At 44.6% G+C, this 20,995-nt stretch overlaps 2 protein-coding genes across 2 annotated transcripts in view; both read right to left on the reverse strand.

Moving 5' to 3' along the window:
- Positions 1–6,217, reverse strand: part of SLC5A10 (solute carrier family 5 member 10) — a gene marked incomplete at both ends in the record, with an annotated part of 39,879 nt that extends 33,662 nt beyond the window's left edge. Inside the window, 5 exons of the mRNA XM_084271329.1 lie at positions 3,409–3,513; positions 3,713–3,772; positions 4,409–4,513; positions 5,336–5,407; positions 6,104–6,217. Of these exons, the coding sequence (XP_084127455.1) occupies positions 3,409–3,513; positions 3,713–3,772; positions 4,409–4,513; positions 5,336–5,407; positions 6,104–6,217 (456 nt within the window). The remainder of the gene's footprint in view (positions 1–3,408; positions 3,514–3,712; positions 3,773–4,408; positions 4,514–5,335; positions 5,408–6,103) is intronic.
- A 1,684-nt stretch (positions 6,218–7,901) lies between these two features.
- On the reverse strand, positions 7,902–20,836 carry PRPSAP2 (phosphoribosyl pyrophosphate synthetase associated protein 2). Its single transcript, XM_084271307.1, has 11 exons — positions 20,761–20,836; positions 19,995–20,145; positions 18,887–18,939; positions 18,703–18,769; positions 17,533–17,705; positions 16,496–16,611; positions 13,073–13,128; positions 10,551–10,699; positions 9,497–9,567; positions 9,002–9,148; positions 7,902–8,602 (listed from the first exon to the last, which is right to left on the reverse strand). Exons 2-11 carry the CDS (start codon positions 20,111–20,113, stop codon positions 8,444–8,446), a joined length of 1,110 nt encoding a protein of 369 aa, XP_084127433.1. The 5' UTR covers positions 20,114–20,145; positions 20,761–20,836; the 3' UTR covers positions 7,902–8,443.
- Between the last annotated feature and the right edge of the window lie 159 nt (positions 20,837–20,995).

A 20,995-nucleotide genomic window follows, 5' to 3' on the forward strand; every position in this document is an offset into this window, starting at 1 on the left:
AGCTCAATACCACAGAGACTACCAAGGAGCCCTACAAGAGGACAACTAAGCCATTCATGCAACGAAAGCTTCAGCTACAAGTCAGAAAAGCCCCAGCCAAGGACCTTCATCCATCTCCTCCCAAGGCAACCTGAAGTGGAACCCCAAAATATTTTGAGCCTTCCTAGTACGGTGCCAGCCAAGCATCCTCAGTGTCTTCTGGAACTCCTAGTGTCCTTTGGAGGGGTCAATCACTTGTCACCTCAGCACCACCCAGAAAGTCATGCACCCTGGTAACTGCCCAGTTCTTCAGCAACCCTTCCCCAGAGCCCAGCTGTGAAGACAAGATATTTCATAACTGCTTCTCCTGGCTTTCTCAATGCTTAATCATTTTTTGCAGTCGTCTGCAAATGAGTCTGAGCCTTTGCTATGAGGAAGTAGAGGTATCTCCACCTCCCTTCCTGGTAATTCTGCTAGGGTGGGAAAAAAATAAAAGCTCATGTGACTGAGTCGTTAATAAGACACCCCAAATACAAAAACAAGCTAATTAAAACCAGGCATGACCTATTCATAAAACAAGTCCTTTCAACTGTAAAAGGAGAGGAGAAGTCTTTGATGTCAGGCCTCATAATCCAGCAAGATCCCTGCCTCCACTGGTGACCTCACTTGGAAACTCATTCTTACCCAACATTGTTAATGCTGTCCCAATGAAAGCTGGCTCTAGAGACAACTTGGATTAGCAACTGGTGAAGCCAAAGCCTCAGTAGAACAAGTTACCCAGGGTATGGAGGAGTCTGCAGGGACTCTTCACCAAGGCTATGATGCCTGAGCAGCTCCTCATGCATTCCTAGCCAGGGGGTAACTCCTCTCAGCAGGACTTTGCGCTGCCATGCTGGACCCTGCCACAAAATGGGGAGGGTTTGGGTCCAAAATAGGGTAAATTCCAGGAGAGGAGGGACTGTCATTTCCAAAATGCCCCAAAAGAAGAGCCAAGGGAAGCAGCAGTGATGCTGTGTCTCAGCTCAGGAGAACGTGGGGTGGAGATCCATCCATAAACCCAATGCCTGCCAGGACAGGAGGCAGGAACAGCCCAGCTTGTGCCAGGCTTGGAAGCAGCCCCAGTTAGGAGCAGAGGAAACCCTGGCTGCCCAATTGCTCCAGGTTTTGCACCCTCCCCCTCCACTCCCTGCTGTGGTCACCACCAGGGACAGGACATTAGGCCAGTCTGGCAACACCCTGGTGTCCACAGACATCCCAACCCATCCCTGGAAACAGCCATTGTGTGTGAGATTTCCCATGAATGGAGTCAGATGCCAAGATAATCCCCTCATTATGCTGATTCCTCTTCTGCTGCATCCTGCATGACTCAGCTCAGAGAAAACTCAGCAGACCAAAGAAACTGTAGGGCTGGCTGAGAAGAGGCACAGGAAGAGGCTTTTGGGAGTGTCCCCCAGGCTCCAAACACATGGTTGTGCAGAGAAGGAGCAGGAGAACCGCAGAGGTTCCGGTTGGTGCAGGCACCACACAGAGGTCACCCTCAGGTTCATCTGGTGTTTGGCAAGGGGTGACACCACAGCTGTGTCCCAAGCTAAGAGCCAACTCGCAGGACATCCATCCCTTCTGGACAAAGCCATGAAGAGACTGGAAACCAAAGGGACCAAGAACATCCCCACGGCTCAGTAAGGTGCCGTTTTGTAAGAGAAGAGGGGACACCTGTGAGCATCTGGAAGAGGACTCAAAGACAACAGGCATCCTAACTACCAGGGATGGATTTCTTCAAATTTAGACCAGCAAGAACATACTACCCCACCAGAAATCCTATCCCAGCTCCCAAGCTTTCCTTTTAAATAGCAGCAGGGATTCACACAGATCCCAGGGACCAACACTACAGTGACAGATGCTCCAGCATCTCCCTCAAGCTCCTCTCAGATCTTTGTCAGGAGTAGGGAAGAGATGTCTACAAGCAGGACACAGGAGGAGAATGCAACATTTTACTGGGCACTGGGACAATCAAGGAACAAAGTGTAACTGCCCAAACTTGCAAACTCAACTGGTGCTCCAGAACCTACCAGGCTGATTTCAGGCTGAATGCCACAGGATTTTCAACACCATAAATTACAAGAATCTTGTTTTTATGGGAAGAACACCCTTCAGCAGGATGAGACAGGGTTTTGCAGTGGGAAACACGGGCTGCAGCTGCACCAACAGATTCCCCAGCATCACCTCTGCCCTGCTGAAAGCCCCGCGTCAGCAGCAGCATGGGAAGAGCTCCTCCAAAGCACACTGCCTTGCCCAAGGTCAAAAAGCAGCTCATGAGGAGGAGATGGGAGGGTCTCCTGAAGCTGGGGACATCACATCACACAGCGCTGGGGTCTGTCCGAGGCGGGAGCAGCCTCTCCCTTCACATGAAGCCCTGATGGATGAGTGGGGCGAGCCCTGCTTGAAGGCTGCTCCATCCTCTGCATCCCTCAGAGGGAGACCCAGAGGATGCCCCAGCTCAACCCCAGGCCTGGGGCTTCAAAGCCGCCAGAAAAGAGGCGGAAAAGCTGCAGAGGGAGCGATGCCGCTTCCAGCCAAGCTGGCGTCTGTGAAGCCCGGAGTGCAGCGTGGAGCCCTGGAGTGCAGAGGCAGCCCCTGAGCGCCTCGACGTGGGGAAACACGCTCGGGCACCAGCTCTCCCTCCCGCTCTGCGCACAGACACGGCTCCCAGCACGTTCCTGCAGCCGGTCATCACGCTCCTTTCAGCTGAAGAAACGCAGAAGCCCCAGCAGAGCCCAGGTCTACCAGAGGGGTGGTGCTGGATTGCTCCCTCCGGCAGGTTTTCTGCTCCAGATCGTCTCTGAGCCGTTTGCTCTTGATCTCTCCAGCCCCCCCTCAGGGCTGTCTGTGCCTGGCTCCCCCCTGCTTGCCCTAGGCCAGGTGTCACAGGCTCTTCTGTAGTTTTACCTTGAATAAACTCTTCCCCCAGTTCCCAAGCAGGCAGCCCAAGCAGTGACAGCACACAGGGAACGGTGAATGAGGCCAAAGCAGGGGGAAAACACCCCTGCAGAAAAGTACCCAAAAATCAGGCACTTTCTGTACAGGCTCTGGCACCTTGTAGGCACAGCAAGGCTTCCTTTCCCCAGAAACCCTGGTGCCCCAAAGCGCTGAGTTCCTTCCCAGTTCAGCCCCCAGCTCTGCTGGGTTCCTTAGGGGTGCTGGAAAGCATCACTGCTGGAGCATAGAGGAAAAACCCAGACCAGACAGGCTTCATCAGCAGCCTGTCCCACCAGGAGAGTGCATGGTGAGTTTGGGAATCCTGACACCCAGGCAGACACCTGGATCTACCTACACATGGGCTGCTGCAGGTGGTATCTGCCAGTGAATTCCCACCTCCTGTCCTGGGAATCAGACATGGATTTATCAGCGAGTCGAGCAGGAGCTACTCACAGAGATCTTGGTAAAGATGGAGAGCAGGAGTGACAGGCTGGAGAGGTACATTCGGATCCTCTCCCCTCCAAACCTTCGCTGAAGGTACTCAGGCATCGTGACAATCTGCCAGGGGAAAGAGAGCAATTGATGCCCTGTCCAGCCCCCCCTCCTCTGGGGACGGTCTCAGGGAAGGCAGGGGGACAGCTGTGTTCCCAGAGCAGGGCTTAGAGGTTTCAAAGGACAGTGGTGACAGCCCTGCAGGGAGCAGGGGACCTGGCTGGGGTCACTCTCCCCACAGCAGGCTCAGCACAGCTCTACATACCCCAGATGAGACATAGACTGGCACGAACACCCAGGCCAGCGCCAGAAGAGCATAAGTCGCCTGTTGGGAAGGAAGAACGTGGCACAGCCAGAAAAAACACTGGTCCTGCTGCAGCTCAGCAGTAATTGTGATGCTAGACCCCCATCCAATGCTCCTGTCCTGGCCCTGGCTCACTCTCAAGTGCACATTTACACACCCAAATAGCTACAGAACAGGTGCAGGGGCAGAAAGCCATGGTGGAAACCCACCCAGTAGCCCTGTCAGCAAGAGCCCACTCCCCTCAGCCCTTCAGCTCCAGACTTAAATGATTCCCCACCAACTCCTTGAGTACCAAGCAAGACAAATGCCATCTTTTTGCTGCAGAACCCAAGGACTTTGGAAGCAGTGGGTCAGGAAGCAGAGAATGGGTGACTTATTCAGCCACCTTCCTTTCAGGGTCACGCAGGGGCTGGACTAGGAAGCTCTGCTCTGAAGTGTCCTTTTCCCCAAGCACATGGGCTTGAGTTGACTCCAAACTCACTGCACACGCACTAGAGGTGAGCCAGAGAAGCTGAGTTTGCAGGACTGTGTTAATTACCCCCTGCACGACTCCTGCCCAGCCTTTTGAGACACTGCATGAAGCTGCCATGAAATTGGCCACCTGCTTCCACCCAGCTCCAGAAACTCATTTTCTTAGTAACGTGCCGTGTTCCTTACGTTCCACTCGAAGCCGGTGACAGCGATTCCCCCGGCAGCACCGGTCCCAGCCAGCCCGATGAAGAGCCCTGAGCCCTCGCTGCTGGCGAAGAGAGAAGCACCGATCTGCAGAGGAGCAGAGGAGGTGCTGTGGGTGCTCACAGCTGGGGTGCCCAGCTCCCCACAGCTTGGCACAGCAGTTGTGCCAGCTGGACAGATCAGCTTCGGTGCTTCCCCAGCGTCGCAGCCCGGAGCGGGTAACCCCCTAAGAGAAGGGCAGCAAATGTAACATCTGAGCAGGAGCAGCAAAGCACAGACCACTTCTAAGAACCAAACATGGCCAGAGATACACCATGTGTGATGAGGGGTGTGTGTGTGTTGTGCATAACAAATCCTTAACAGACTCCAATGCAGGTAGATGTGAGCCCCAGCAGCCAGCACTCCTATGCATTCAGCTCATCTGGGCATCCCCGGTGGGTTTGGATGGACTTTCCTTGTCTTCAGGAGGATGTTGCTGCATTTGCCACAGTGGCCCCACAGCCTCCTTGGCAGTGGCCCTGTGCAAGCAGCCAGGGGAAAGACCCACAACCAGTTTGTCAAGGTCAAACCAATACAAGAGGGGCAAAAAAGACACTGGGGACACCTGTGTCTTGTTGGAGCCCGCAGGCCAGTAGATAGAGGTTGGACTCAAAGATCCACCCCTCCCCAAGCTCAGAGCAGACTACAGGGAGGTCTGGCTTGGGTTCCAGCACTCTTTGTGCAACAAGAAGGGAAACACAGCTCAGAAGACATGAATCCTGACTGGGGGAGGTGTGCAGGCTGGGGGAAAGCATGGGCAGGCAGTGGAGAAAGCAGGGGTGCGAAAGATGGAATTCGGGGGGAAGTGGAATGGTGCTGGATGTCCCTGCTGCCCACAGTGTCACAATAGGGACAGAGGTCTCTACTTACTGGCCACCATGCCATGTCTCTGCCAGCAAGGAAATAGCCACTGACGGTATTCCTGTTCACCCTGCATGAAGACTGGGAGGAGAAAAGATCAGCACAGAGCACCCTTTCCCTGCAGAGCCAGACAAGAAACCAAGAACCCAGTCTCCCAGACAAGGAGCCGAGAGACAGGAGACTGGCTAATTAATGGGAGCTCTGCAACTGGAGCTTAATTACACGAAACGGTGGCTGCACCCCGAGTACCTGGAGCCATGAATAGCAAAGGAGGCACCCCGAGAGAGGGAAGCACGGAGGATGTGCCCGTCCGACCTCCGTCCCGCGCAGACAGGTTGGCTAATAGGGCTCAGTTTTGGCTACGGTTTTTCTGCAAGGCAGAATAAAGGCTGTGGAGAGCCTTTGTCTGAAACAGCAGTAGCTGAGGGCTGGTCACATTAAGCAGGGCATTTGTCTCAGCACCCTTTAATAGGCAAGCAGGAGAACTGCTTACGCCCAAGCAGACCGGAGACCAGGAGAGAGGTTTGTGCCATGGTTAATTCCACCTCATTTTCAGGCTGTAGGAGCCTTTCCACAGGGGGTGAACAGGGCAGAGGGTTTGTACAGCAGAACAGAGCAAATGCAGCACAACACGAAATATGTAACAAGTGCAAAGTACAAGAGGAAAATAATAGAGGCTTTCAAAAATATTCCATGCAGAAAAGCCAGCCCTTGAAAAAAAAAACAACCACCTATTCAAAAGGGATGCAGAAAGTGAACAAGAAAAAACACTCTTACCCATATTCCCACTGCAACATTTAAGGAAAAATAAACCACTACGACAACAAGGTCAGCAACACTGAACTGCTGCATGGGGGTAAAGGATCCCACAGTGGAATTGGCCTCCATCATTCCTCTGCCACCTCCTCCATCCTCAGCAAACCCCCCTCCCACAGTCACGGAATGAGTAACTTGTTAGCAGCTGCGGGACATTTATCATTAAACAAGCCAGCAGTAGGAGCTGGGATCCCAAAGGCACCTGGGTGGGCAGCCCAGCTGGCTGCTGCCTCCCTCCCCTTTGGTTTCCCCACTGCCCTTCCTGCTGGTGCTGAGGGAGCACAGTGCAGGGCAGCACCTCTCCCTTTGGGTGTCTCAAACAGCTGCTGAATCCCCACTTTCTCCAGGGTTTCTGCTGCTTCTACATTGACCTCAAAGAAGCTAGAGAAGTCACACATGCATTGCTCCCTTCCAACCACTCCAGTACTCCAAAGAGCCAAAGGGCCAGCACTGCAGCCTTAGGACCACTACTGTTCCCAAATTCTTGAGTCCAACTCATACAGTAGTTGCACTGAATTAAGCTGGGCAAAGTTGTGGGGCTTGTATGTGCTAAAGCAATGACCAAACACAGGAGCTCAGGGAACATCCGAGGTGAAGCCTCAGCACAGCAACAAGGGCCAACTGGCAGAAACACTCACAGAAACAAAGTGGTTCCCCCAAAGGCCGACACAAAACAAGCAGCAGGAAACCACCTTTGAATTTGCTGTTTGGGTATTCAGTAATCATACTCTTGCTGCACTGGACGCTTGGCTGGCTTTACACTGGCAGCACACTTTCCAACCAGAGTGAGACCTTGTGGTCTCACTAATAAAATAGACACACCACAACTACAACGCCCGTCACCGAGGTCAGCGTATTTCTCCGCTTTGAAAGGAGCAGGTCTGGCACCCAGGAGAGGAGCTGAAGCTCTCCCTCACAGCTCAGCTGGAATTTCACCTGTATTAGCACATTCTAAGTACATCTGAACCTTAATACATCAGCTTGGTGTGTCTATTAACATCACTGAGGTGTTTAATGACCAACTGTCGTTAAAGTACAACCAGGTACAGCCTGGTGTTCTGTCATTTCAGAGACACAGAGTACCTCTCTGGGTAGGACTGCAAAAAAATCAAACAGAATCATCTTACACAAAATAAGCCCACAGAATGCAGAGCAGCACTATCTGAAATGTGTGGTTGTTTAAGTAAAATACCCATCTCACCTGCGGAATGTACCCTGATCAAGGACTGCAGACCTTTTAGCAACAGCCCAGACCTCATCGTGCTCAGTGCTATGCCAAGGCAGACAAGGGAAGAAAACACCCGGGTTTTACCCATAAAAGCAAAGCCCTTGGCAGTTTGTCTCAAGCAGAGTGGCATCAACAAAGGTTAACTCACTTCTGGCTCTTGATGTGCCACTCGTTTACAGGCCACTCTGATAGAGATTAGACCAACAGTACCTTACCACTCACCTAACCCCCTTTGCGACAGCACCTGCACCCGGACAGTGAGAGGTGTCTTACAAGACCACTCAGCAAAGGCAGGTTGGGAAATGCACTGGGGAGAAGCAGCCTCTCCTCATCTGCAGGTGTTTCACCGTCACAAGCAGCAAACCGCCTGCTGCTCCTTCCCACAAGCAGCCCAATGCCTGTTCATACTCCAAAGTGACACATTAGCCTAGAAGAATCAATTCACCTCTTGATTTCTTTCAGCAACACACTCCCTGCAAATCATTCTGAAGGGGACACACTGTAGAAGACAAGTGAACTACAACATTAACATTTTTAGAAAGCTCACACAAAACAAATCTTTATTCTTTGTCGCAGAAAATAAATACAGGTGCATATTTCATATGCTTTTCTATAAAAGCACTCCTACAAAATCACTGAACTGCATACAACAGTACAACCTTTTTGGCTTTTAAAATGCAAATATTATACAGTCACTTCATTTTATTATCTTTTAAAGCACTTGTAGCAAGCAGCTTTGGAAAAGGAATGCTTAATTTAGAAGCCAAATTCTTGCCTCAAGTGTTTTGTGGGTTTTTTCCATCATGTATATAGTGCAACTAACCTAAAAGCAACTAGAACAGGTTTTTGTAAAACGTTTATTCCCCACCCACCCCTTCCCCCCCACAAAAAAAACCAACCCCTGCAAAGAAAAAAGAAAAAGCTTTTAAAAAAACTGTTCTACCTTGATACTTAAACCAAGAGAAAACAAAAAAATTGGCTCAATAAAAATATTAAGGTAAGCATGATGCTTCACAGCTCATTCTCTGTTTGCTTCCAGTTTGGCCCGGGGTGTTTCTTCACAATAAGAAGCACTAATCATCCAGTCCTATATTTCTGAAGAGGTATGACATCGACTCTCCGTTATGGATTCTGCGAATGGCTTCTGAGAGGATCATGCTGATATCCACAGTCTTGATTTTAGGGCACTGGAGTTTTTGTATTTCATGGGGAATTGTGTTTGTAACAACCACCTACAGGAAGAAAAATGAATTATCAGAACAACACAAGTCCATTATGTTTTCTACCTCCCATGTTAGAGCTGCTAAAGGGAATGTCCACGTATCCATGGATACTAATGGCACTGTCCTTCCTCTCCCCCTCACTCTGCTATGCAGGTCCAAAGGAAGATACTGATGGGAAAAGGCTGCTAATACCATCACCCCACTCCTCTCCTAGTTTCCCACTGCTGTAGTTTAAGGACACACAGATGCTAATATTCTAGTGTGCAATTCCACGGTAAGAAAGCCTCAGCGCAGGAACTTCCCAGCTAAATTCTGAATGCCAGTGTATCTGAATAATTGAGTCAGCTGAAAATCACTTGCTTGAAAAACCCAAACCCATTTGATCAGCAATTCAGAATCCATCCTTACTTCATCGATGGCAGATTCCTCTATCAGCCTGGGAGCATCTGAAGATAACAGGCCGTGCGTGGCCATTACGAAGATCTTGTAAGCCCCCCTTTCCTTCAGGGTCTCGGCAGCAGCAAGAAAGCTGTCAACATCATCTATAATGTCATCCTGTCAAAGGAAGATCAGGTCTGTGAAGATCCACCACGTCCTCAGACAGGTCAAAGCACACCCAGATTGGCACAACAACTTTTTCAGGACTAACAGTTCACAGCCAAAGCAAAGCAGACAGTTTTACTGCTCTTCAGACACCTGATGGTAAGTGTGAAAGAGCAGACAAGCAGAGTGCCCAGAACTACTGTCCCATCAAGGGGTGGAGGGATTGCTGCCTGAGTACAAGTACTGTACTCAAAGTTCCCCCACCAAAGTTTAGTTGCTGATACAGCAGAAAATCCACTTGATTTCTGGAAGTTTAATGTATTTCATATAATTCATAAAAAGCTGTGGCATCTTACTTACCACAATGATAGCTATTCTTCCTCCTACATCTCCAACAACTGTGATGGGGGGTTTTTCCTTGGGAATCAGCACTGATGAACAGCAATTTTTTTAGAAGGATAGAAAGGAGAAAGAGAGAGAAAGTTTATACAACTTACTTCAAGTGTGGAAATGTCTGTTTTGCTGGGTCACCACTGTTATAGAGAAGTGAACCAACAACTACTTCAACCATCACAGCATTACTGGGAAAAACACAGCAGGATTTTAATACATATATTATTTTTTTAAGCTTAGGCAAAATATTAACTACTTTCATTTACATCCAAATTCTTAACCAATTAATTCTTAATTTTAGTACAGAGGATTGAGTGGCTTGCAGACACAACCGGTTCCATCACCTACTGGGATCCAAGCTAGGTTTGTACCATGAAGTGTGGCTATAGATCACATCCACGTTCAGCAAGGTGACTCTGTCAGGGCCTGTGACAGAGCACTACACTCAAAGCCACATCACTTCAATGTGTTGGTGCTGTCCCACAGAAGAATTCCCACAGAAAAAGTAAAAAAAAAGTAAACAGCAAAAAAGCAGGGCCTCTCTGCCAGGGGCTCCTCTGGCTGCCTGTAATGACACAGCCAGACACAGGGGACAGACCTCACACACGGCCTGGCACCAAAACCATAGACAAAAAGCATCAAAACCATGTATGATGCAGTCAGCAGGCTGGAGGGAAGGGATGCCATCCAGATTTAGAATAGGTATTAGGAAGAAATTCTTCCCTGTGAGCGTGGCGAGGCCCTGGAGCAGGGTGCCCAGAGCAGCAATGGGTGCTCCCTCCCTAGCAAGGTTCAAGGCCAGGTTGGATGGGGCTTTGGGCACCCTGGATTAGGGGAAGGTGTAGAGCTAAATGGGTCCTGAGGTCCCTACCAACCCAGACCTATGACTATGAAAAGGAATCTTTCCCTGCTCTGCTGGTTTTATAAAAACACTCCTTTTTGATGGTCCACTGCTGCCAGCCCTGTTCCCCAAACCAACACCACCTGATGAATGCACACTCCCACACCCAAGCTTACTTACTGGGTATCTCCAAACTGGGATGAATAGCAGCTACATTTTTGGCTGTAGGTGGTGAGTGTCGACCATCTACCATGTCAGACTCGGCATCTTGAGCTTCCCCATGAATCACAGCAATTCCCAACCGTAAGCGCTCAGCAAATGACTGTGCCCTGTAGGGAAAGAGGGGGAAAAAAAAGAAAAGAAAACAAAAAATCCAAACAGAAATACATTAAATGTATTCTAATTCAGACATACAATCCTATTCTGTTTCCATTTTGCTTCTAACATTTCAGAGCAAAGAAGGAATAACCCTAGAATTTCAGTAAAACACATACATAGAAGACACCACTTGCCCCTTCATATCTTGTTTTCACCAGGCTTGTAAGGAGTCACAATAACCTTCAAAGTACCTGCACTGGCCTCAAAGCCATGGGATAAATGCTGCAAGTCACGTAATTCTGACTACTCCCTTCTGTTTTGTCCAACAGCAAAGTAAAAAAAATTTCCTAGCTTTCAGCATTCTTGAGATCCCATACTTTAGCAAGTTCTTCTCTAACAGCAATCAGGAATAGCCTAGATGTCTGCATTGTCTACATTTAATAGGAAAAAAATTTTCACATGGAAATGGAAAAGAAGTGTTCATCTATTTATTTTTAGCAAGATGGGCACCAAATAAAGACAATATCCCTGACCTGTGGATGTATAACCTTAGATGTCCTTCAGAAGAGAGAAACAAGATGATAACTTTGTTTAACAAACCACACTTCAAATTTAAACAGCCTGGATTTTTACAGGCTGATAAAGTTGCTTCACCACACAGTATCTCTTCAACTAAAGTCAGAAATTCACGTAACAAAGCTGGGGGAGTGGGGAAGGCAGAGAGTCAGGAAAATAGCAATGTCACAGACAGTGCTTGTATCCCAGACACTGGAAGCAGCACGTAAAAATTAGCAGATTCATCCTGTCTTACCTGGCACACTCAAGGGTTCGTTATCTAGCCTAAGCCAGTCATCTAGTCTCCTTCTGGTCAACATAAGCCTGGCATGTCCAGAATGAGTCACTTCGTTCTAACATTAGCATCTAAGATCTGTGGCCTGAATCACGTCCTTTATATTTAAGCCTCATTTCACTATCCAAACAACTCCGTGTTCAGCGAATAATTTGCCCATTGTGATGCTCAGTTAATTAAAAATGAAGAATCTCCTGCCCTGTGGTTATCATACAGTTAGGACATTTTTTTTCAAGTAGTTAATTACAGATAAATTAAGATTCCAAACATTAAGAGTTATGACTTCCAAGGCATAATCCTATCAATGTAACCATAATAATTACTTTAAAATGCAATATTAAATTGAATAAAGTTCAAAGTAACAGTAAAATGATTTATTCATTTTCCAGTGATCTCAGAAACCACAAAAACATTCCAAACTCCATCAGGCAAAGGTTCTCTTTCACAAGAAGGCATTCATGGGAGAAGTGTCTTCCTTGATCAGGCTCAATCATCATTTTCCAAATACAATGTACCTCCTCAAATAACACTCACACATACACATGAAGCAGCAAAACAATACAGCTCTGGGATCCTCTCCTACCCAAATCAGTTACGGGTGCAATTTATCTGCCTGATCAGTTAAAGGTCTGTGCAGAGGATTCGCTGGCATGCACTGAAACACTGCAACAAACACATACCTACACACAAGGGGCAGGACTGACACAAAGCAAAAGAAACAAAGACAAGCAAATGTAAAATAACTGGCCAAAACAAAAGCAAGCACATTGAAAGTACTGCTGGAAAACAAAGATGACAAAAGTTGCTGACCTCACTACACTTCTGCAAATTAAAGCATTTCTGATCTGCTATATAAAACAACAAAAAGCTGTCTTACAAAAAGCATCATGACTCCTTGGCATGAAAATCTAGGTAACTTTTCAACAAACTTAGTTTGTCACCACAGCAACAACTACAGTATCTCATGGAAGCATCATCCAACACTTAACACCACCTGCAAAGAGCAGGGTGATTCCAGAGAATTTAGGAACAGCCAGCCAAAAAGCTTCAGGAATTAAGAACTTGTCATTCAGCCAACAAAGACTTCACAACCAAAATCATGTCAACCATCAAATTCTGTTTCACCATTCTAGATAGTAAGTCATCTGTATTCAGGATCTGATCAACCATGTTCTAAGTTGTCACCACATTAAGCAATTACTTTGGATTAATGGCATTCCCAGCCATTTTTTTTCTTTATTTACAGCAGGAAATTTATAAGGTAAATGCAAAAAATACAGTATGATGAAATATCTTCTTTATCCTCAGCACTGTATTGATTTACCTCATCTTTTTGTTTGTTTGGGGTTTTTTTAACTCTTGAGATTGATTATGATTTTAGCAATCATGTAAAAACTACACATCTGAGAAAGAACTGGGAGGGGTTTGAAGGCAGCTGCTTCTAGTTATCAAATATCTTTCCTTCACTTGATCCCAAGAACAAAATCATGATAGATATTTCCTGCTCTAACACAAGAGAGCAGATCTTACCCACCTCTTTGCAGACGCAGGTGATTTGGCCACAATTACAGCATTCCTGTAGTCTGGTATCTGTAGTAAATAACAGATAGCAATGTCTACTTCATATCTTCAGACAAGCTTAAACTCAGTAAGAATCAGAGAACTTTATTTTGCCAGAAGAATTTTAAGCATCGAACACTTTACCTATCGTAAGCAAGCAACCTCAAGAATCCATGGTACGTGATCAGAGTTCACAGTTCAGTAAAAACAAGTATTTAGGAAAAATTAAGATTTTTAACTTAAAACTGTATTTTTCTAAAGTGCCATGTTGTATTACAGGTTACACAAATGGAACTAATCTGGAAGAGCATGAAGGCTGTAGGGACAAGTGTGGAAAGAAACAGGAAACCATCAAAATTGAAGTTTCCCGTTCAACTTAAGTGGTCTTGTGTGTGCACACAGCAGCCTTTAATCACTGAACATAATTCACCTATTTCCTAGTTTTAGGCTTATTTTTCAGAGTACACCAAAAAAAGGCAATGCCTCTCCATCACATCATGCTGACTCTTTATATGGGCCATCAGAAGTGATGGAAATTCCACGCTGTCTGCACTGGTCCCACAGTCACAGTCTCACTCTGCTGCAAACTGTCCCCTGTGCGGATCAGCACGAGAGGCTGCAGCACATGCCCAAAGCAGTGACACAGTAAGGCCAAGCTGCCTGAGTTCTCTTTCAAGGCCTGATGGGCACAGCAGCTGGTACTGCTGGGTACTGCTTTTCATCCCAGACTCCCTCTCTCCATTTAGCCAGCATTTTAGTCCCCACCACTCAGAGTTTATGCCACTCCTTGCTTTCCCTGCAAACACTGACTCTGCATCAGAACTGACTGTCCTTGTCTAGGATTTTTTTTTTTTGAGCCATTTGTACTTCCAACCCCCCTTTCCAACAGTGATCTATGCTCCCTCTAAGACCTCATTTTACCCCTTTCCCTCACTGTGCTGCCCCGTAATTCTGCAACAGCAACCAATGTCCTACAGAGCCAATCCAACCCTCAGGCTCTCAGTGTTAAGCGACAGAAGACACTTTCTTAAATGCCTGAAAATTGATCTGTTACAGCTGTAATTTCACAAATATAAGGGGATGATACCCTGACATCCACTTCATTGCCTTGTTGTCAGATGTCTAACACCAGTTTCAGAACACAGAAATACTTGGGTGTTCTGGTTTTTTTTTTTTTTTTCAAGCAGAGCAAGGTAAGTTCTTTCAGTTTTATCCTCAAACATACAAACCACACTAGCTGGATATTTCCAGAAGCACTCTACATGAAATAGATATGGGAAAGGAAAAATTAAGTTCTGAATTTGGGCAAGGGCCTAACCCAGTGAAAACAAGAGCTTTTCTGAGGACATGTCAGGCAACATTAATAACCCATAATGCTACTAACTCCACCTATAATACTGGGAATTCAGCATGTTCTGTCCTTTGCAAACATTAAGTTATACAACAGGCTACAAAGATTAACATGATGGAAGGTATGGACAAGGCAGGGCCTGTCACTTGACATAATAAAGGCTTTGATCTTGTTCAGACATCATTGCCTCATTTTTCCCCCTGCCAAATTATCAAATTTGTTCTCAGCTCTTTGAGAATGAAGTCAGAAAGCCAGAAACGTCATCCAAAAGGCAGTAAGACAACAAGAACTCCTTGTAACAAAGAGCTACATCACTCTCAAATTACCATGTACACATAGGAAAGAAAGAAGACACTATGTATTGAACACCTGCTAAACATACAAAGGAAAATCACCAAATTATTTTTATCCCACGTTAGTTTCACTGGCTGGACTGTTTTCATCCCAGAACAGCAAGTAATTCCCCTTACATCTATGCATAGATTCCTGACAGGGAACAACTACAAGCCCTCATCCTCCTCATGTTCAATTCAATGCTTTTTAAGTCACCTCTGTTCATACCAAGCTGGACCCTATTTCATGCTGCTTGATATACCCCAACACAGCACCCATCTGAAACACTTTTCATACTTTGCCATCCACAACACAAGACAGGCAGCAAGCTGCTGCCACCGTGACCTTGAGTCGAACAGTAACTTCTTCCTGAGCAGCATGGGGTGAAATTTTAAGAAAAGCCTCTATAAATGACCTGATTGGTAAAGGTACTCACCAACACAGATCCCATGTAATCAAACACACTGTCAACTTTAGTTTTAGGAAGTCGTCTCATGGACAAGCAAGGGAATGAAGTAGTGAGAAGTATTTTTAAGACCTCCCCAAACATACTTTAGCAGAACTCTACAAAGGTTCCTTTGGTAGGTTGCACAGCAGTACCACTCTCCCAGCTTGCAATGATTCTTGGTAAACCATTAAAAGCTCCTGTACCAAAGTGGCTTCAAGACTAAACCATGAGCACGTTATTGGCCATAATCCATACGTCCAGGCAACGTATAAAGGCACAACTTGCATATTTGTTTTTACACTTTAAGTGCATATACGTGCAATGCTTCTCTCCTAGTATACAAGATAAACAAGTGGCAAAGCCAGAGCCTGGAATTTTCTTTTATCATCCTTTTTAACACTTTTACCAAATGAAAAGGTGACACATTCAAGTGGTAACTGACTCCCCAAGCAAATTTTAACACTGTCATAATAAAAATCACATTAATTTGGTGTTTTGGGGGGTGTTTTTTGGTAGGATTTTTTGTTTGGATTTGAGGTATTCATATCTCTATGAAAAGAAATACCTTGGATTCAAAAGTAAGAGTGAGCTACACCTTTTCTCTCACCAGGAAGAAAGCATTTGCTTTATTCCAAATTATCATTAGTCAGAGACATAATAGGCACCTTACACCTGCAATTATAATCTGCACAATTTGTATACACAAACCTACCAGCAGCACTTCTCAAAACACTTATAAGAACAAGATGGAGAAATGGACGCATAGAAAATCAGAAGCTAAGCTCCTCAAGTCAAGACATGCTGAACAAGCAGCAGGTGAGGTTTTCCACACAAGAATTCATCTGTTCTTATTTTCAGAGTATGATCAATAGGCTCTGTTTACAACTTAACTTCCAAAGTGTTTTCATAATGCCATCTAAATTACACCTACACAAGCGGTCCATGCTATAAATGTCAAGGAAGTTGGAAATAGAAAAGGAAGAGGATATTAAGAACAAGAAAATCCTCCTTTGTTTTTTTTAAATACTAGTCAGGGCAATATATCAAAGAAAACTAAATCACTGCATGGGTAAGAAAACACCAGCTTTTCATGAAATGAAGCCTGTGGAGAAGAACCAACTGCCTCAAAACCACACCTTGCCCCAACATGACCTTTAAAATTCTGTTTGAAGAGCTAGTCTTTTCATAGGAATTTGTTTCAGGAGCCTTGAGACATGACAATAATAATTAAAAAAGCCCCAACTGTAATAGCAGGTCTTCCTCACCTCTTCTTGGATGTACTGGAGTAAAAATGGAGATGCTCTCAAGTTATCCACTGGAATATTGAAGAAGCCTTGTATTTCTTTCTGATGTAAATCCATGGTAATAAGATGTGTTAGTCCTTTTAAAAAGAGACATGTGGAGACGAGTACATTAAGAAAAGTAAGAGAACAGACACACTCTTTACTTTGCTAGTAAGTTGAACTGAAGTTTGTCCAGAACAGAATCTCTTAGCTGCCTTAGAAGAATACTATACTTAATCAAAGTATGTATCATATTAACTATGGTGCTCTTGAAGACAGCAGTATTACCTCATTTTACAGCATCCTTTTAAAAAGGACCTCAGAATGCACTACATAATTGACTCAGTAGTGCCACACTGAGGCAGGTTAAGAACTTTCTTCATGTGATAAAACAGAAACACTAATATGATAAATGGTCCTATGCCACGTAGCAATACCCTGACACTAGCAAGAGCTAACACAAGAGTCCCAAATTTTCTTCATCAAAACACTTCTCTCAGCACAGGAACACAGATCCCACTTCATTCACTGTAACTGCCATTTTTTCCTCAGGGATATGAGCAAAAGGAAAGAAGCAGAAAAGAAAACACGTTGAAGGCTGTCAAAACAAATAACCTCATTCTCCCACATCATCTCAAAATGTAAAGGACATACAAAGCACATTCATTCAACAGGTAAAAAACAGGCTAGAAATGAAAAAACAACTGTTTGGGAGTGTGAGGCAGAGAGTGGCATTACTAGATACAGATACCATAGCCCAGAGCAGCAGAGTCCAGCAGACTCATATTGCCAGCTAAGCAGGACACGATGTAAAAGGGCTGTTAAAAGTCTGGGGGTTTTATTAACTCACCATTTGGAAACATTTCTGATCACATACTCCTATCTGGGTTTTAAGCTCACAAAAAACTTGGCAGCTATTTTTAAAGAGTCCTAACTTCTGCAGAGGCAGCTCTGAACCTGAAAGCTAACAGCAGGAGTCCCCGTTGCCCTGATTATTTCATAACAGTCTGCATTCTTACCAGCTTTGCACATCATTGAAGCCAGTAATTTGGAGACAATGGAGCCCCTTTTCCTCATCTTGCACTGTTTGCTGTAGGGAAAGTAGGGAATCACTCCAATAATGCTTTTGGCACAGGAGGTTTTACAAGCATACACCATGATCAGGAGTTCCATGATTGTAGTATTCACATCCCTGGAACGAGAAGCATCTAGTTCTGTATCTCACACAAAAATCCTGTATTCCACACAGTACCTAAACCCACCCAGGAATTCCACTCCAGGGAAGTAAGAAGTACGGTGACTGAGTGATCTTTGTTAAGAATCCAGCTGTGCACTTCAGGACAGCAAGTGCATTTTACTTCTTCATTAGAATTACACTTCATTTTGGGTCATTTGGCTATTTTGGGCAATTCAACAGATTTTGCTACACCATTTTCATGCTTTTAGTAACAGAGCATGTTGCTGTAACAAAGTAGTCCATAACATATCTTTTGTGCATAACAGAAATATGTGTTGGAGATATTTTTTATATCTATAGTTAAATTGGATTTTTTTTTAAGTTTCAGACTTTACAACATATTCTTCTGCTGTTCAGGCCATCACCAGGCTAAATACTTAACAATTACAATCTATTTTCTGCCATAAATTAAAAGACTGTGAGGTTGTTTTTTTAGATGAGAACTGGTCATGAACTAAGAGACCTTCTATTTGTGTTGCCACTAGAAAAAGACATCCTAGCATTTGTGAAGTTCTTTCCACATTAAAAAAAAAAAGAGTTTGTTTTCTGAAACACAAGATATTGCCTAGAAAATGCTTCTCCTACATTTAAGAGCTTCATAATGGTGCTGGAGATGGGGTAGCTGAAAAGGGAAGAGTTTTAAAAGAATGACATAAGCAAAAGAAAGCACTTAGCAAAAGAATGCAGAGACCTGGGTAAGGTTTCATAGACATATTCACTGAAAATTAAAATAACAGAGGTTAACATGTACTGAAGCTATCTCCATGCACATATTAAAAAGAAAAAACACCACCAAGAACAAAAAAAACCCATAAAGAGTGGCCTCTTACCTAGTTATCTACTCTTATTATACCATACCACATATAAAAAGTGAGGAGAAACATTAAAACAGAGTAATTCCTATGGACATTTCATGTCAAAATGCTAGCAGCATCTTTAAACAATTACTCACTTTGAAACTGTTTGGATGATAAATACATCCTTTCCTCTCACTGACTCCTGAATCTGCACTCTTGTTTCTGCCAAGAAGAGAAACATGTAACATTTGCAAAAGCAAAACTCAATAGTCTAAGAAAAGGGTAGCCAATACACGTACATCATAGGTAAGTTTCCAGTTTTACCAATTAAATGCTCACCTCTGTTTGGCTCTTGATAAACCTGAACCTTCCCCATCTCAACTCCCAAACGTCTGCAGGCAAAGAAAAAAGAAAAATGTAGATGTCAATGTGAGAAAATCAAGGCCAAAACCAGTGCAAAGCCCATAGTCACAGTTACTGAGAAGGCTGCATTTCACAGAACCAAGAAAAGGAAACCCCAAACCCTAAAACCACTCATTACAGTGGGAATTTCTTAAGAAAGCATCTACTATTTCCAAAAGCTGCACTGCAGGCTGAGATGAACTGATTTTCAAGTCATAAACAAGAGGAAAAAAATAACCCTTGATTACAAAATTATATAATAATTTCAGTTTAATATGTACTTATGTTATATATGTTGCCATATACATGTATATACATGGCAACATACACACACACAGTGCTTAAAAGACCACTTTTCTCTATAGAAAAGATGTCAATGTAGAGTGAATAGGAAACACTAGTGGGCTCTGTCTGATGAATATGGGAAGACAAATGTCTGCTATGCTTCTTTCACTTCAGTATCAGCACAGAGCCCCATCACTAAAAAGCAGATAACCAAGTATGTGATGCATTTATGTCCAGGTCCTTAATGTGCAGCTTTGGCTCATTTGCCTCCTCCTTTCCCATCTTATCTACAACCTACCTTTGGGTACATAAGCCTCAGGAAGAAACCCATCATGTCTAATACTCCCAGTAATGTTATGAATAGTAGTACAGTAAAAATTTCCTGAAGTCATAAAAGTTCTGCCACAGCTATTAATGCATTTAAAGCTAAAAAAGTCCACATGTAAAATACACACTGAGCAGCAGTTTTGCCTTCTAAGAAGAAAATTAAGAACTTCTGCCATGATTATTTATCACTATCCAAGCATTATTTTTCCCAAGTGTTCTCTACAGTCAATCACAACCTGCCACAGATCAGTTTCAACAAGTTCCTTTGTTAGTGATCTACTGAAATGCACTGTGCAAGACAGTACACTAGACTTTCCTGCACACCATGGTGGTTTTCCTAGGTGATTTCCCTTCAACAGAGCAATCAGTCTTTAGGAAAGTTAAGTCCCATTATAACACCCAGACACTGAACTGCCCAGCTGATTGTACTTACTCAGCAATCCTCTTTGATAGCTCCATGCATGACGAATTTGAATTAGCTGAGAACAGCACCAGTCCACCCTTGGTTATATTCATGATGGCCCCAGTTTCAGTTGATGGCACACAAAACATCAAACCTAAGTTGTTTTTCCGCTTCTACAAGGCTGCAAGAGATCAAAGGTCTGATAAAGTCACGACATTAAAAACAGGAAAGAAATACATTTTCTCTGTTTAGAAAGTAAAGAGTCTCCCACAAGCCTGTACTTTCCAGCATCCTTAATATTTGTTATCATCACTTTAGTAGTAGCAGGAATATCTCCTCACAGGACGCTGTGACACACAAGCCGTACTGTCACTGGCCTAGCTCAGCATACCTAATGGGATGGCACAAGAGGAGGGACTTCAGGCTGCCTTGCCTTCCTTCTGCCCCCAAGCTTTACATACCCTCCAGAAGAATGCTTCCCTAGAGGCCTCAGGAGATCCTCCCTAGCAACCTCCAAACTTTTTTCTTGGTTTGGTTTTGTGGATTTTGTCTTCTTTTAAAACCTTTTCCTCAGGCTATGATCTAGTAACCCACATTCTCTTTTTCATCAGTTTGTCCAGTCCATTTTCCAGAACTGAGAAACATTTGACTTTTCCAAGACCACAAAGCCAGTCAGAGGTAGAACTGAGCTAAAACAGAGCTCCTGTGTTCTGTCTCCCTGCTAAACTGGCTAGAAGAGTCTACTTCCACAGCTGTGTGTATCTTTCCATCGCTTTGCAATAAATTGTAAACTTACAAAGAAGGATGAAAGGTAAGGAAGAGTTCAATAAAGCTGGTAGCTGTAAATAATGACCTCTTGCACAATGCATCCACTTGGTCAAGCAGTTGTCATTCTTTGATACTAATAATTCTCCTGTGAAAACAGGAGAAAAATATCAAGAGGGAATCTGTACAATTTTGTTTTCCAAGTAAAGGTACAAACCACTAGTCCTGCTAAGGACTTGATGGGATTCCATTTTGACACTTTTTAC

This window comes from Gallinula chloropus (assembly GCF_964237585.1).
Source record: "Gallinula chloropus genome assembly, chromosome: 15".
In the NCBI taxonomy this organism is placed as follows: Eukaryota; Metazoa; Chordata; class Aves; order Gruiformes; family Rallidae; genus Gallinula; species Gallinula chloropus.